The sequence below is a fragment of the Carettochelys insculpta genome, chromosome 19 (genome assembly GCF_033958435.1).
Source record: "Carettochelys insculpta isolate YL-2023 chromosome 19, ASM3395843v1, whole genome shotgun sequence".
In the NCBI taxonomy this organism is placed as follows: domain Eukaryota; kingdom Metazoa; phylum Chordata; order Testudines; family Carettochelyidae; genus Carettochelys; species Carettochelys insculpta.
Window position 1 is genome coordinate 1,727,738 of NC_134155.1, and position 14,267 is coordinate 1,742,004.

Genomic DNA, 14,267 nt, shown 5'->3' on the forward strand with positions numbered 1-14,267 from the left:
TATCCAATTGGCCACTGCAGGGTGTGGGCAAAGGGCACAGACACACTGACTGGGCAGGCTGCGGATGCAGGGAAGGGCACCTTTGTCTCCCAGCCCAGCACACCCTCCCCTGGGCAGGCCCATTACTCCTGGCCTCAGAGCCGTGCAGCAAAAGGAAGAGAGATGATGACTCACCAGAGGCAGCAACAGTAAAACTCCTCAGAGAAGAGGGCAGGGGGGAGCACGAAGGAGGATCCTGACAAAGCACGCAGGGCTGGAGCCAAACAGCAGGCCCCAGGTGGCTCCAGTGCTCCCTTCTGGGCAGGGCTGAAGGCTGCCCTGACACTTGATTCACTGAGTTTGTCCTGTAGACAACTGTGCAAACACTGGTGCCCAGGGGCTGCTCACACCCTCTGCCCCACCCCAAACTCAGAGCTGCCCAAGAAGGGTTGTGCCTCAGTCCCACAGGGGGAGGGAAGAGGGACTGGCAGATGCTCTGGGGAAGATTGGGGTAAAAGGGATGGAGGTGAGCTGCTCCGTGTGAGTTTAGTAAGGACAAACGCAAAGTACTCCACTTACAATTACCATCATTAGAGATCTGCATCTCCTAGAGCTGGAGGGGACCTTGTCTAGGCCAGTCCCCTATCCTCTTGGCAGGGCCAGACACCATCCCTGACATCTATGTGCCCCAATCCCTTGATGGCCTCCTTGGGGATAACTCACAACCCTGGGTTTAGCAGGCCAATACCCAAACCACTGAGCGATCCCTCCCCCCCATTGGCTTCATGCATACAGAATGGGACAACTGTCTAGGAAGAAGTCCCACAGAAACAGACTCAGAGTCATAGAGGATAACAAGATAAATGAGTCAACATTGTCAAAAAAAGCAAGTGTGATTCTGGGGTGTATCACCAGGAGTGTAGTGACCAAGGTACAGGAAGTCATTCTTCCCCTCTGCTCTGTGCTCATGAGGCCTCAGTTGGAGTACTGGGTAGCATCACGATCTGGAATAGGTTGTAGGTTTTTAATGATGCCTTGCAGGGGTTTGAGCTGGGGGCTAGAGGTGATGACAAGTGGTGTTCTGTGAGATCGCCAGAAGATCGATAACAGAACACCTATTCTTGATCATGATGCTACAATCCAGAAGGCCCCAGGTGACAGGCCTGTTCTCTTCTATAGACAACCTCCTAACCTAAGAAAGACTCACCAGCAATCACAGCCTACACCACAGTAACACCAGTCTTGGACCTTTTCCTTGCAACAAACCTCACTGCCAACTTTATCCACAAATGTATTGTGGGGATACCCTAACTGGACCTAACCACGTTAGTTACAAGATCAAGGGCGTACTTTGACCAATATTATATACGCCATTATGGGCCAACAATGCCCCACCTCTATGTACAGTGGACAGACCGGGCAAATTCTTAGCTAAAGAATAAATAGGCACAGACCGGACATCAGGAATCTCAATACACATAGGCTACGTCTACATGAGCCCCAAACTTCGAAATGGCCACGCAAATGGCCATTTCGAAGTTTACTAATGAAGTGCTGAAATGCATATTCAGCACTTCATTAGCATGCGGGCGACCGTGGCACTTTGAAATTGACGCGCCTTGCGGCTCGTCCCGACGGCGCTCCTTTTCGAAAGGACCCCGCCTACTTCGAAGTCCCCTTACTCCCATCAGCTCATGGGAATAAGGGAACTTCGAAGTAGGCGGGGTCCTTTCGAAAAGGAGCCCCATGGGGACGAGATGCTCTGCGGCGAGGCACGTCAATTTCGAAGAGCTGCGGCTGCCCGTATGCTAATGAAGCGCTGAATATGCATTTCAGCACTTCATTAGTAAACTTCGAAATGGCCATTTGTGTGGCCATGTTGAAGTTTGGGGCTCATGTAGACACGGCCATAAGCTGGTCAGTGAACACTTCAATGGAGAGGGCCATTCTGTTAAGGACCTGAGAATTTGTCTCTTAGACCAAAGAAACTTTAAAACCAGATTACATACAGAAAGCTGTGAGATGGAGTTCATATTCAAATTTGACACATTAACACTTGGTCTGAACAGAGACACCAATTACCTCACACATTACAAGGACTAGTAACAGAGAGGACAAAACAGACGAGGACTGCTTCCCCTCCTTTGACGCGAGCAATTATCTCCCATTCCTCAGCGCCCCCCCCCCCCCGCCCCATTTTCAGTCCTATGTACTCGAGTTGGAATTTTTTGGACCTCTGTACTTAGGGATCAGTCTGTATGGGAAATGCAATTGAGCTGAAGAAGTGGGTCTGTCCCACAAAAGCTCATCACTGAATAAATCATTTTCTTAGTCTTTAAAGTGCTCCACTTCTGCTGTTTTGTTTTGTTGATATGAAGATGTTAATTAAAAATAAACACAAATAACTTTTCTTGGCCCCGAGGGTGCCTGGTGCAGCCCCAGCTGGCCACTCCCTGAGCCCCTGCCAGCCATCAGAACTGCCTGCACCAGCTGCCCTCACGCCTGAAGCCGGCACTGGCAGAGCTGCCTGCCTGTGCCCTATACCGCAGGGGTCAGCCACTTGCCACCTGAGCCGCTCGCCCAAGCTCCACATTGCTGGGGCCAACCACCCCAAGCCACCCAAGCCCCACACTGCCAGGCCAGCTGCCTGCCCACCAGCCCAAGCCACCTGAGAGCCACAATGCCGGGGCCAGCCACCCGCTTCCCATGCTGCTGGGTCCAGCCACCTGCCCAAGCCACCTGAGCCCTGCGCTGTCAAGGCCAGCCACCCGAGCTCTGCAAGCCCCTCCAGCTGCACGCCCAGGCCCCTCCCCTCCCACAAAGCCAGGCACCCCCCAGTCCCCCACTCTTACTCCAACCCCCTCACCCAAGCCAGGCACCCCCAGACCCCCATCTAACCCCATCCTCCTTCCCCCTTAAGCCACACCCACTCACCTCTGCAGAAGACAACCAGCTCCACGTGGGCCTTTGCCAGCTGCCTGCTTTTTCTAGCAGCCGCGCCAGGTCACCTATGCAAAATAGCAGGGGGCGAGAGCCAGAAGCAAAGGCCGGCTCTTTCTTCTGGTGGTGGGGGGCTGGGTCACATCGCAACCCTGGGGAAGTTCTTCACCCCTCTCAGAGGCACGCCCCCCCCCTCCAGTCTAGACGGTGCTTGGTCCTGCCGAGAGGGCAGGGAGCTGGACGCGATGACCTCTGGAGGTCCCTTCCAGTTCTAGTGTTCTGCGATTCTGTGCACATGCGGCTTTTGAGAAGAAGGGGAACCAGTGATGTCCCAGCTAGTGCTATGGTAAGGATATGGCATCATGATTACCCAGGGGCACCAAATCCTCCCCAGCTCCATCCCAGCACAGCAGTTCCAGGGGCTGCCTGCTTGTGGCACTGCGTGCTCTCAGGCTGCATCCTGCTGCACCCAGTCCTCTCAGGGTTCCTCCCCAGAGGCGGTCGCCCCATCTCAGAAAAGGGTGTATTGGAATCGGAGGAAGACAACAAAAGTGATTGGGGGATGGAGCAGCTTCAGTGTGCTGAGAGAGGAATAGGGCTGGGACTGTTCAGCTTGGAAGAGGGACAGTAAGGGGGCGGGGAGAGGACAGAGGTCCACGAACCAGAGCAAGCAACTCAGGAAGTGCTATTCACTCCTTCCCATCACACAAGAGCTGGAGGTCACCCAATGACATGAGCAGACAGCAGGCAGGATTTCTTCACACAACCCACAGGCAGCCTCTGGAACTCCCTGCCAAAGGGCGTCGTGAAGGGCAAAACCGGGTTTTGCGCTCTGCTCCCATGTGGCAGCAGAGGCTGAGCCCCAGACCTGACGGCAGGACAGGGGTCCAACCACAGGGCTTTGGGCACCAACTCCTAGCTCTGGTGACACAGCACGAGCCCCTGGTGCTGATTTGCAGCTGTGCGACAGCAGACGCTGGCTGTGTGCTGGCAGGAGCCAGCCCTGGCCACGCAGGAGCAAGCACCAGGTGCTGACGCTGGGGAATTGGCCCCAGGTACCAGTCCCCCACCCTGGCCATGCAGCTCTTCCTCTGGCTCTTACTCCCTGCCCCAACTCTGGCCATGTAAATCCTGCTCTGGGCTCTGGCTGCAAACCTGGGGCAGAGGGTGCGGACCCCAGCTCTGACCATGCCGCAGGCAGGGCTCACCATCCAGGCCACATGGCCCCAGGCTCCTGCTACCTCTCCCAGCCCTGTGTTCACCCCTCCTCGCCCCTCGCCTCTGGGCCCTGCTGCCTTTGTGGCCCCCTCTCTAGCCCACCACTGCCCTTGGACCCACCGCCTTCCCCTCAGGCCTCTCCATCCAGGGCTGTTTCTCCCGGGCTTGCTGAGAAAAGCGACATTCACTTCTTACAGCAGGCTCACGAGCTAGCCAGGCACGCCACCAACCATGCCGGGGCAATCTCCTGGCAAGGTTCCTCCCTGCGCACGCCAGCCTGGAGGCAGGGTGAGGTGCACCTCAGAAAGAGCAGCCCACCTCAGAGCGGTGAGCGGCCCCCACTTCCTCTGCCAAGAGCAGGTTAGCTGAAGCCAAACCACCAGTGACATGGGAACTTGCAGCACCTCTGCCCGTCATTTGGCCAAGATGGCCCAGCCAGCTGGGAGGGGCAGAGTCGCCGCAGACAGAGTGCAGTCAGTTCACTGGGACTGTCAGCTTGGCACTAGCCCCAAGGGAGGCACTGGCGGCAAGCTCCTGGCGTGCTCCTCTGCTGGGAGCGGCAACTGCCCTCATCACACCCAGCATGTGCCATGGTGGTGACAAGAGCCACCAGCGGATGGCCCCCCAAGACAGACACAGCCGGAGACCCTGATTCGCAAAAGGCGAAGGACCCACAGGCGTACAGAACAGAACAGAACAGACAGCACCTGCCGACACCCCTACAAGCTCCTGCTCTCTGGGCATCCGCCAGTCTCCACTCTTCTCCCCGCAGGAGGGAGGGGCACCTGTCTGGGCAGTGACATCCTCTGACTTCTTGGCCCATCCCGGCGTGCCAGGCCTGGACGGACAGAAGGGCAATTCCTCCCCTCCAGCTGCACTGGAAATTAACTGCAATCTGAAATTAGCTTGGCCCTCTCTCTGGTAATCCCGAGTTAATCAGGCTGAGGCTTTCCTCTTGTTGGGAGCGCGTAAGAGCAAGTGACAAATCCTGCTAATAGCTAAGCAAATGCGACACTCACCTTCTGTTAAATCCACCTGGGGCAATGGCTGAGGGGTGTCTGCGCAGGAGACCCAGGGCTCCAGTAACAGCAGCCCTGCACTCGCCACGTGGCCCGCTCTGGACAGGCCTGACGCAGGCCGGGCCAGTGGAATCTGGGGGAGTCATGCATTAAGAGGGTGCAATACACCCAGGAGCGTGGCTTGGGCAGCACCCCTCCCCCCCCCATTAAGCTTACTGGGGGCAGAGAAGCCTTGAGAGCACAGCCCTGCTGGATGCACACGTCAGCAGACAGATGGTGCTGCCAAAGCGTTCCTTTGCCACAGAATTCACCAAAAGTTGTACACACCTCTCACCACAGCCAGCCGGTGCACTGGAAAGGCAGGTCCCTTGGGAGTGGAGGCCTTCCAGCTGCTCCTAAGAGGGCTCACGCAGGGCACACACAGGCAGCTCAGCAGTAAGCCGGTTCCTGTTGTCAGGGAGCATTACTCTGGTAATTGTTGAATGACCAGCCCGCGTGCTGGCTGGAGAGAGCAGCTGCTTTATGTAAGAGGAGCAGCTGCTCTCTCCAGCCAGAGCCATGCCCCCAAGCTGCCCTTTCCACCAAGCCAGCCCTTGGGGTCTGTGCTACTCCAAAGGGCACTCGAGTCCGAGGGCTCGGAAGGGCAGCACTGTGCATCCTGCATTCCAAGTCACTTTTTCCCCAACCTAGGGGCTAGGGATGCTGAGTTCAAAACACCAGGAAACAGCTGCTGAGAGGTGTCCTGGTCTGCTTCCTGCCCCCAGCATCACAGGACATTAAGTGCCAGGGCCCTGGAGAACTAGCTCTTCCAGCCTTCGTCGGGGCTGGCAAATCTCACAACTGCCTCTGGAAATGCAGGGTCACGGAAGAGAGCCGAGCGGCTGGGGATGAGGGGACACCCGGAGAACCAGGAGTGCTGCTGGCAGCGAGATCACCAAATTCCAGACACATTGCCTACTCTAGCCCACGCGTCCCTGCAGCATTGCAGCCCCGACACCAGCCTGGCCCACGCCGGGCCTGGATCCTTTCGAACCAGGTCAGCAGAAGACTTCTCAGCCTTGTTCAGCCATAACCAGGAGCCCCAAGCACAGCCACTAGAGTCTCCCCAGAGCTTGATGGACGGCCCTTTCTTGGGTAAGGTTCGCCTTAGGCCATTGGCTCTGGTAATAGCTCTGTCCCAGCTGGAAGGTTCAGGCTCCTTCCCAGCAACAAGACCCCCCGGCTCCGAAGTGTTCAGAGGAGGAGGAACTTCGATCGCCAAAGGGTCTGACTTATAAAGCACAGCGTCAGGACCCCAGGGAAGAGCCAGCAGCCACTTGCTCTAGCCAGAGGTGCCACCCCAGGCCCTGAGCTGGGCTGCCTGCACTAGGAGGGCCGGCACAGGGTGCTCCTAGCCAGCGTCGAGGCCCAGTGACGAGAAACAACTGTGCAAAGCATTTGTGGGGCTGTAGCCTGAGGCAGGTTTGCAGCTGCGTCTGCTGTGATGAGTCAGATCCCAGGGCCCCAACACGACAGAGCTGCCAGCCCAGCTCTACCAGCCGACTTCCCCTGCCCAGAGCAGCACTGGGGGAGAGACAGCCGGCATGGGACGGTGAGCCCCGGCACTGCCTGGGAAGCACAGCTGGCTCCTGTCCCACAGCCTAGATGGCAAAGCCCTGAGCGATCTTCCTGCTGCAGCAGCAAGACATTCTGGGGCAAGAAGGGCCTTTGCAGCATCCCTCCGGGCACCGAGCTGGAATAATGCACGAGGGGCAGGGACTAGTGCTGGTGAACACCCAACACCAGGGACTTTGTCCTCCTTGACTGGGGTGGGATCAGCTCAGCCAGACTCCTGGGGGGCAGCAAGGGGGAAAGACGACTCTCCAGCCACCCCTCCCCCAGACAGAGCCACACACTGCCCAGGACCATAACCGAATGGCTCCGTGCCACCACCCTGGAGCCACGCATGCCAGAGCCCTGCTGGCTGATCTCTGTGCTGAGCAGCAGCCCTCGCACAGGGCCGGTCCCGCTAGTCAGGCTCCAGCTGTGCATCACACGCAGGCTGTTACCCTGGCTGAGCACCCCAAAGCCAAATCACTGCCTCTGCAGATTACCAGCATGCAGGGGGGCGATCCACGACACGCCAGTCCTGGAGCATGAGGCTAAGTCAGTTCCAACCCCTTGGAGTCAGGCTGAGACTGTCACGGGGCAGATTATCCCACATGTCCCTGCTGGGAGACGCTGGTCCCCGGGGTCCTGATGCCGTGCTGTGTAAGTCAGGACCCTGGAGGAGACACACCCCAGTCAGGCAATGCTGCTGTACAAACACTGTTTCACGGGTTTGGGGTTCTCTGAGCCTCCCCTCCAACCCAGGGAGGAGAATTCACGCGGTGGCTAGAGCCCAGCTCTCTACTGGACAGGCACCTAAAGCCACAAGGCTGCTCCCCATGGCCCAGGAGAGCCGAATGTGAGAACAGCGAGGCCAGGAAACACTTGTGCGCACTTGCCTGTCTCACTCACCTGCCAAAGGCCAGAGGAGCCATGCGCACGTTTCCCTGCCAAACCGGTACTCCTCACCCGCCTGCCACGTCCCACCCGCAGGAGAGGATGGAGACGGTGGGCTGCCAGCCTCCCTGTGTGACACCTTGTGCGGGGACAGGAAGCAAGAATGGCCAGATGCTCCCAGAGCTCTGCCTGCACCTGGCCGCCAAGTGCTCGTACACTCCGACATTCTTTGGTTTCAATCCCTGACATGGTAGGAACGGAAGAGGAACCGACACGCCCAGAAGGGAATGGGCGCTCAGGAGCAGTCTTCCTCTGTGCCTCCAGGGGGCTAGGGACAGGCACCAGAGGCAGGACCAACGCACCGGGGCTTGGGGCCAGGGTGGGTAAAGTCAGTTATTTCCCTGGAGTTTAACTTCAATTGCATTTTTTAAATTGAAATACTAAATTTCTCATTTTAAAACAACAGTTACGATTATCTCCAATCACACACAAGCTACAATGCAGACGGCCTCAAAACCGAGTTCTTGGCTCTAGACCTGTGGTGCCCAATACAGTCGCCACTTGCGGCAAACAGGACACTGCAGCGTGGCCCTTTCAGCTCTGCAACCGCATGTGGCTCTTGGAGCCTTTAAATGCGGCTCCTCCTAGAGCCACATGAGCGCCGCCTGCCCACGCACATGCCCCATCCCTGCTGGAAGAAACGCAGGGCAGCTCCAGTGGTTCTGGCCCCAGCCACTCCTCTTGCTCTTACCCCAGCCCAGCTGCTCTGGCAGCTCCTCCGGCCCCGGTGAGTTGCCAGCACTGATTTAGACTCGGGGGCTGGGGACACCTGGCTCTGAGGGAGGCATTTATTTGCAGCAGACTGGGGGAGGAATTGTGGTGAATACAGAGAGACAGCCCCTAGTGTGGTGCACTTTCAATTCCCATTGGACACCTCTGCCCTAATCTCTCCAGTCTAACTACTAGCTCTCACGGCTTGAAAGTTCTGGGCATTCTACGTCTGTTTGTCAGACTAAAATGTAACGTGCAAAGACAGACAAGCTGGACAGGACGGTTTTTGTTCTGGATGGGAGGCATAAGAGACACTGTCTGGGAATGTTGTAAAGATATTTGTTTCCTCAGTAAAAAAGGAAAACGTGTCAAGTGTAAGCAGTGCAAGGAGGAGATGCAGTCTGGTTGCAAGAACGAAACATCACAATGAAAACTGCTTATTGGGAGAAAATGATGAGGCTACAGCTGAGCAGATCAACTGGTTAGTAACATAAATAATTCACTTTGCAATGCGTCATTCTTCAGGACTCCCGTTCTGCCTTTTAAGTGTATGCGTGAGGAGAAGTAAATTCCCAGGCTGTTTGCTGTGTTGGATGGTGCCAGGAAAAAAAAAAAAAAAAAAGTTTAGCTTCGCTAATCCTTATGGCTTGTTTAATTAGCTAACTAGGTTTAGAATCCTTCACTCAAGTGTACAGTACAGAAAGCAGCAGTAGGAGAAATCTAGCATTGCCAGTTGCAGCTGAGTGTCACTTTCTTATATTACCCAATACGGGCCCTTATTTTGGGGCATCTTGGCCACAGATCATAGGGAAACAGACTTACCGCCTAACTCAGCTTTCCCAAGGGAACCCCACTCTGTACTTGGTCCAGTGAGTTCCATGGTGCTCTCTCTGAAATTGTGCATTGAGCAGTCTCAGCTTTTGGCTAACGGTAGTCCATCGAGCCGCTGATGACAAATCTGTGCAGATCATCTGTTACTGGTCTCATGGTGTGCCCTCTGATGACTGTATAAGCCAATTCCAGAGGTGTACATTTTGCCGCAGATGGTGCATGGGAAGTTCGCAATCAGTGGGTTGTGTGAACATTCCATACACCAATGGTAAGTTCTCTCAAAATTTTCTTTTGGTTTCGACCGCAAGTAGGGTTGAACTGAGAGCCGCGGCTTGCTGGCCAGTTATTGTTGTAGGGCAGGCAATTTTTAGGCCACCTTTTCTAGGGTGAGCAGTGCTGTCCTGAAGAGGGCTGACCAGACACCTGGGATGCTGCCGGGCAACTCTGCTGCCCCAGGTACAGAGCTGGACGACCACTTGTCCACAGGCTGCCTACGTGCGGGATTGGGACTACAGTGGTAACCTCCACCTGTCGCTTTGCCCGTCCCCCATTGCCGCAGGACTTGGGTGATATGATGATTTGCACAGGACCTGTGCGTGAAAGCTTTTTAAGTGGTACAGCTGTTGCACGGGAGCAATCCCACTCTCTCGACCTTGGAAGCCAGGCGCCAGTGGTACATAGAATTGTCACGACTGGTAACTTCTTTGGTTGCAGTGGATGGCCTTGACGTCTTTCGTGCCTTGTCAAGCCCTTCACTTTCCACAAAGTGTTGCAGAGCTGCCTTCTTGGCCGTTGGATCTAAATGATCTGTTCCGCCCATTCCGCCAGGCACATCCAAAAATTCACTGAGGGTTTGAGCCCCATCGGTTACACTCACCTGGTTTGGTCAGCCTGTCGAAGCCATTGCCCGGGGTGTGGCCACTGCGCATGCTGCAGCTGCTTCGAGCCACAAGTGAGAGCTGAGTGACAGGCGGGGACCAAAGTGGACGGACTACCCCCGAAGGGGTACGACAAGTCCCTCCAACAGAGGTACTACCCCTCCCTGCACACCCCATATGCCCCTCAGCTTTTGGGTAAGGTGATTTAAATCAGTGATTTAAATCAACCCACTTTGCTTGGTGCAGCCCTTGGGCATCTGTTGAGCAAAATGAGTTCCCCCACCTGTGTGTGTGCAGGGGGACAGGCTGCAGCTGCAAAACTCCTAATTGCACATGCGCCTTCACTGCAGGCCTGCTCTCCAAAGACACTGCCCAGTACACGCCTAAGGTGCCAGCAGGCAGGCCTGGCACAGCCAGCTGCAATACTAGTCCTACATCAGATTAAATGGAGGAGCCACGCACTGGGGTCATTCTGCATAGCCTAGTGCAGAAGAAACAAGGCCCTGGGGGAGAGAGTGGGCTCCCTGCAAATATAAAGCTCTCAGGTCTCCCACAGGCCTGGCCCAGAAGCATCAAGGGACAAGGCCACTGAAGGAGGCAACTAGATGCTTCGTTTATTTGTGGGACTCCTGCCCTGGAGAGTAGAAGGTGGCCACAAGTCTGGGCCCATCATTCTGTTTCCAGCTGGACACGTAACCTGCAGCAACTGGCATAAGCATCCCAACATTACACCAGGCTGCTAGCGCTGGGCCAGACAAACGCTTTCCAAGCACTACCGCAGGACGGGTCATTGTGTTACCTGGGCTGCCATTGACATGTGTTCCCTGGAACTCTCCATGAGAGCATACACGTGGACATGTCAATCACACATGAACTGTAACACCCCGACATGGCCACTGGGGATGTTAAGGGGTCAGGCTCACCCCCAACGGATGAGGCTTCCCAGTTACAGTTAAGCGCTGGGAGCTGGAACAGCCTCCTGCCTGTTGCCACCATGGGCACTCCAGTCCGGCCAGAGCTGCCCTCTCCCACTCGCCCCACCTTCCAAACCCTGCTTTCCCAGAGCCACCACATCTCAGACTGTCTGGTGCCCGGACCAGGAGCTCCGCCAGCCAGGCACAAGGCTAAGAGGGGATTACCAGGAGTCATCATCCCCTCTTCTGTCCCTGCAGAGCCTTACTCCCGCCCCCTGCAAACCCAAAAACGTACGTGGCTTGGGAGCAGCAGTGCCATGAGCTTTAGTGGGGGCTCTCTGGGGACACTGGCTGGCCAGGGCCCAGGAACACAGCTGCTGCAGAGCTCTGAGCTCAGCTAGCCACCAGCCTTCCCTCTCTCTGCTCCAAGGACTGGCATCTGCCTGGGGAAGTGGCAGGTTCCTGAAATTACCATTTACACCCCAGACTCAGTAGCAACGGCAACAATTGTTCCTGTTTCTTGCACAGAGGGCAAAGCCCACCTGAGCAGGGGGTGGTCTGGTCCCACTCTTAGTGGTACCTGCCTTATCAAACCCCTTATACACTGGCAGAGTCAGCAGAGACCAAGAGGCCTGACCCAGCAAGTCCCATTGCCACATGCTTGAGGAGCACTGCTGGAGAGCGCCACAGCCTGCTCCTCGGCAGGGCCGTGTCAGGCAGCAGGGCCAGTTGTTCTGACCCTTTCCCCAGAGTTAACTAGGCAGGTGCAGGCCTGACCCATCTGTCAACCCCTGGTAATAGCTTCCAACTCATGTGAGCCTACATGGCACAAGGGGAGACCTGGAAGCACTTCCCTATCCAAGCACCAGCCCTCGCTAGAGACCTGCAGCCCCATGGACCCTCTTGGCACGTGGAGGAAGAGAAACGGGGAGACCAAAGACGCTCTTCCACGGCTGTAACCGGCCCCTCCTCTTGCTGCAACGACCCACCGGGGTGCAAGGGTTCCAGCCAAGCCCGTGAGACAGAAGAGGTGTCTGAGCACAGCCAACGACAGAACCGCACAGCAACTTCGCAGGCTCAGCAAACCCCACCTGAGCCTGTTCTTAGGAAGAGTTGTTGGTTAGAGTTACTGTATTCCTGTTCGGCGCTCTTCTTCCCCACCCCACGCTGAGTGGCACCACTTCCGTGCCCCCCATGCAGCACCTATCACACTCACCCCCAGTTCCACGGCCAGGCACGCTGGGGAGAGGTGCCACGGCCACTCCAGGGCCCACAGGGCCGGCTCACACGCGGGCCTCTCACAAGCACAGGACCCCATTGGTTAACACGTGCTTTGAACCGGGATGCGCCCGTCTGGGCTCTTTTGCCTACTTGGCTCAATCTGAGCCTTGACTCCCCCTCCCTTTCTGCCCCTCTGCTCTGACTCGCTCGCCTTGAGGACGTTTTCCTCACTTGTTAACCTTCATTACTAGTTTGGTTCTCTGTGCCTTGACCGCCGAGTCCGTTCTGGTCTGCAGCGGGGCTGCCGCACCAAAGCTCAGCACCCAACAAATTATTCCCTTAGCCTTCAAAGTGCCCCCGGACTGCTTGTTTGCTCTCTCAGCACACCAGGCCGCCCAGCCCGTCCCGCGGGGCAGAGCGCGGGGTCCGCTCCAGCCTGTCAAGCTCGAGCCACCCAGGGCCGCTTCTTCCCAGGAGGCCCCGTCGGCCTCACCAGCCCCCCAGCAGCACAGCCCGGGCGGGGCTGCCGGAGCAGGGAGGGGGCGGGCGAGGACGCCGGCCAAGCCGAAGGGTGTGACAGCCCCACGTGGGCAGAGCGGGGCCTCGCCGGCACACGCAGCCCAGGCCGCGGAAGAGCCGCTCCTGCGACTCACGGCCCCGCGCCGGCGGGGACCCGGGGGCCAAGCCGGCGGCTGAGGGCGGAGCGCGGCGATGGGGGGGGTGGGGGGCGAGAGGGCAGCCCTGGGGCGCAGGCAACGTGCCGGGCGGGGGGAGCTCCGCCTTGGGCCGGCGGCACCCGCAGGGGACCGCACCAGCAAGGGGCGCGGGGACCCCAGGGCACGTAACGGGGGGGCCGGGCCGGGCACTCACCGCCCGTGATTTTCTGCAGTCCCAGCACGTCCTCGGGGCCGATGGGCGCGTTGCGCAGCGGCTCCTCCTCGGGGCCCGCCGGCGCCGCGCCCGCGCCGCCCTTCCGCACCCGCATGGCCGCAGCCGCGCTGCCCCGCCCGCCCGAGCGACTGTCGGCCCGGAGCGCGGCCTCGCTCATCCCCCGCCGGCCGCGGCGCCTTTGCCGCCAGAGCCCGGCCCCGCCCCCCGCAGGGCCCGCCCCCGACCGCCGCCAGCTGCCCTGCCCCGCCCCGCCCCCCGCAGGGCCCGCCCCCGACCGCCGCCAGCTGCCCCGCCCCCCTCCAGGCCCGGCGGCGCCGCCTCCTCCCGGGCCTCAGGGCTTTGCCCCGCCCAGCGCGGTGCGCGCCGGGGAGGTGCCGGGCCCCCTCCCCTAGCATAGGCTCCGTGCCCGGGGAGCCTCGCCTGCCCCGGCGGGGCCGCGCCGGTTGTCACCCCCTCCCTCCGCTCGCTGGCGGAAGGAAAGCGGCGGGGGCAGCCCGGGGGCAGGCGAGCAGCTGCTGCCCGCCAGTGAAGCCCGGGCGCTGCGCCCTACAGCCGGCACAGCCGCTGGGCAGGCGCGGGGTCCCCACTCAGCAGCAGAGCTCCGGGACAGCCGCCCGTCGGGGGAGGGCGCGGCTAAGGGAAGCGGCCCGCCCGGGCTGGAGCCCACAGGAGGGAGCCACTTGCTGACAATCAAGATCTCACGCTACAAACCCGCCCAGTAAGACACGCGGCGCCCTGCCAGCTCTGTCCATTCCAAGGCAGCTTAGCTCGGGTGGGGCCTGCAGCACCGAGGAGCGACACTGCTCAGACCAGTGCTGCAGCCGGGACACACGAGCTCAGCACTCACACGCAGCTCCGACCCCAGGGCACTGCGGGGCAGAGAAGGCGGCTGGCCAAGCAGCAGCGCAGGACTTCTGCAGAGTGGGATGCCACTGCAGGCAGCGAGGTCAGGCAGGCTGCAGGGGAACCAGCACGCGTGGGGAGACAGGAGACACTCCCTTGCTGAGCTCGTTCCGCCCCAGGCGGGCTGCGGGGAGCCGTCTGCAATTGCCCAACAGAACGGGGAGAACTGAACAGCCCCCCCGCTGTCCCACAGGGCTCCCTGGCTACTCAGCTTGGCA

General features: G+C 58.7%; 1 protein-coding gene across 1 annotated transcript in view; it reads right to left on the reverse strand.

Moving 5' to 3' along the window:
* The window catches only part of UNC119 (unc-119 lipid binding chaperone), a 37,409-nt gene extending 24,106 nt beyond the window's left edge, over positions 1–13,303 (reverse strand). The window contains exon 1 of the mRNA XM_075014038.1: positions 13,126–13,303. Within this exon, the coding sequence (XP_074870139.1) occupies positions 13,126–13,303 (178 nt within the window). The remainder of the gene's footprint in view (positions 1–13,125) is intronic.
* Between the last annotated feature and the right edge of the window lie 964 nt (positions 13,304–14,267).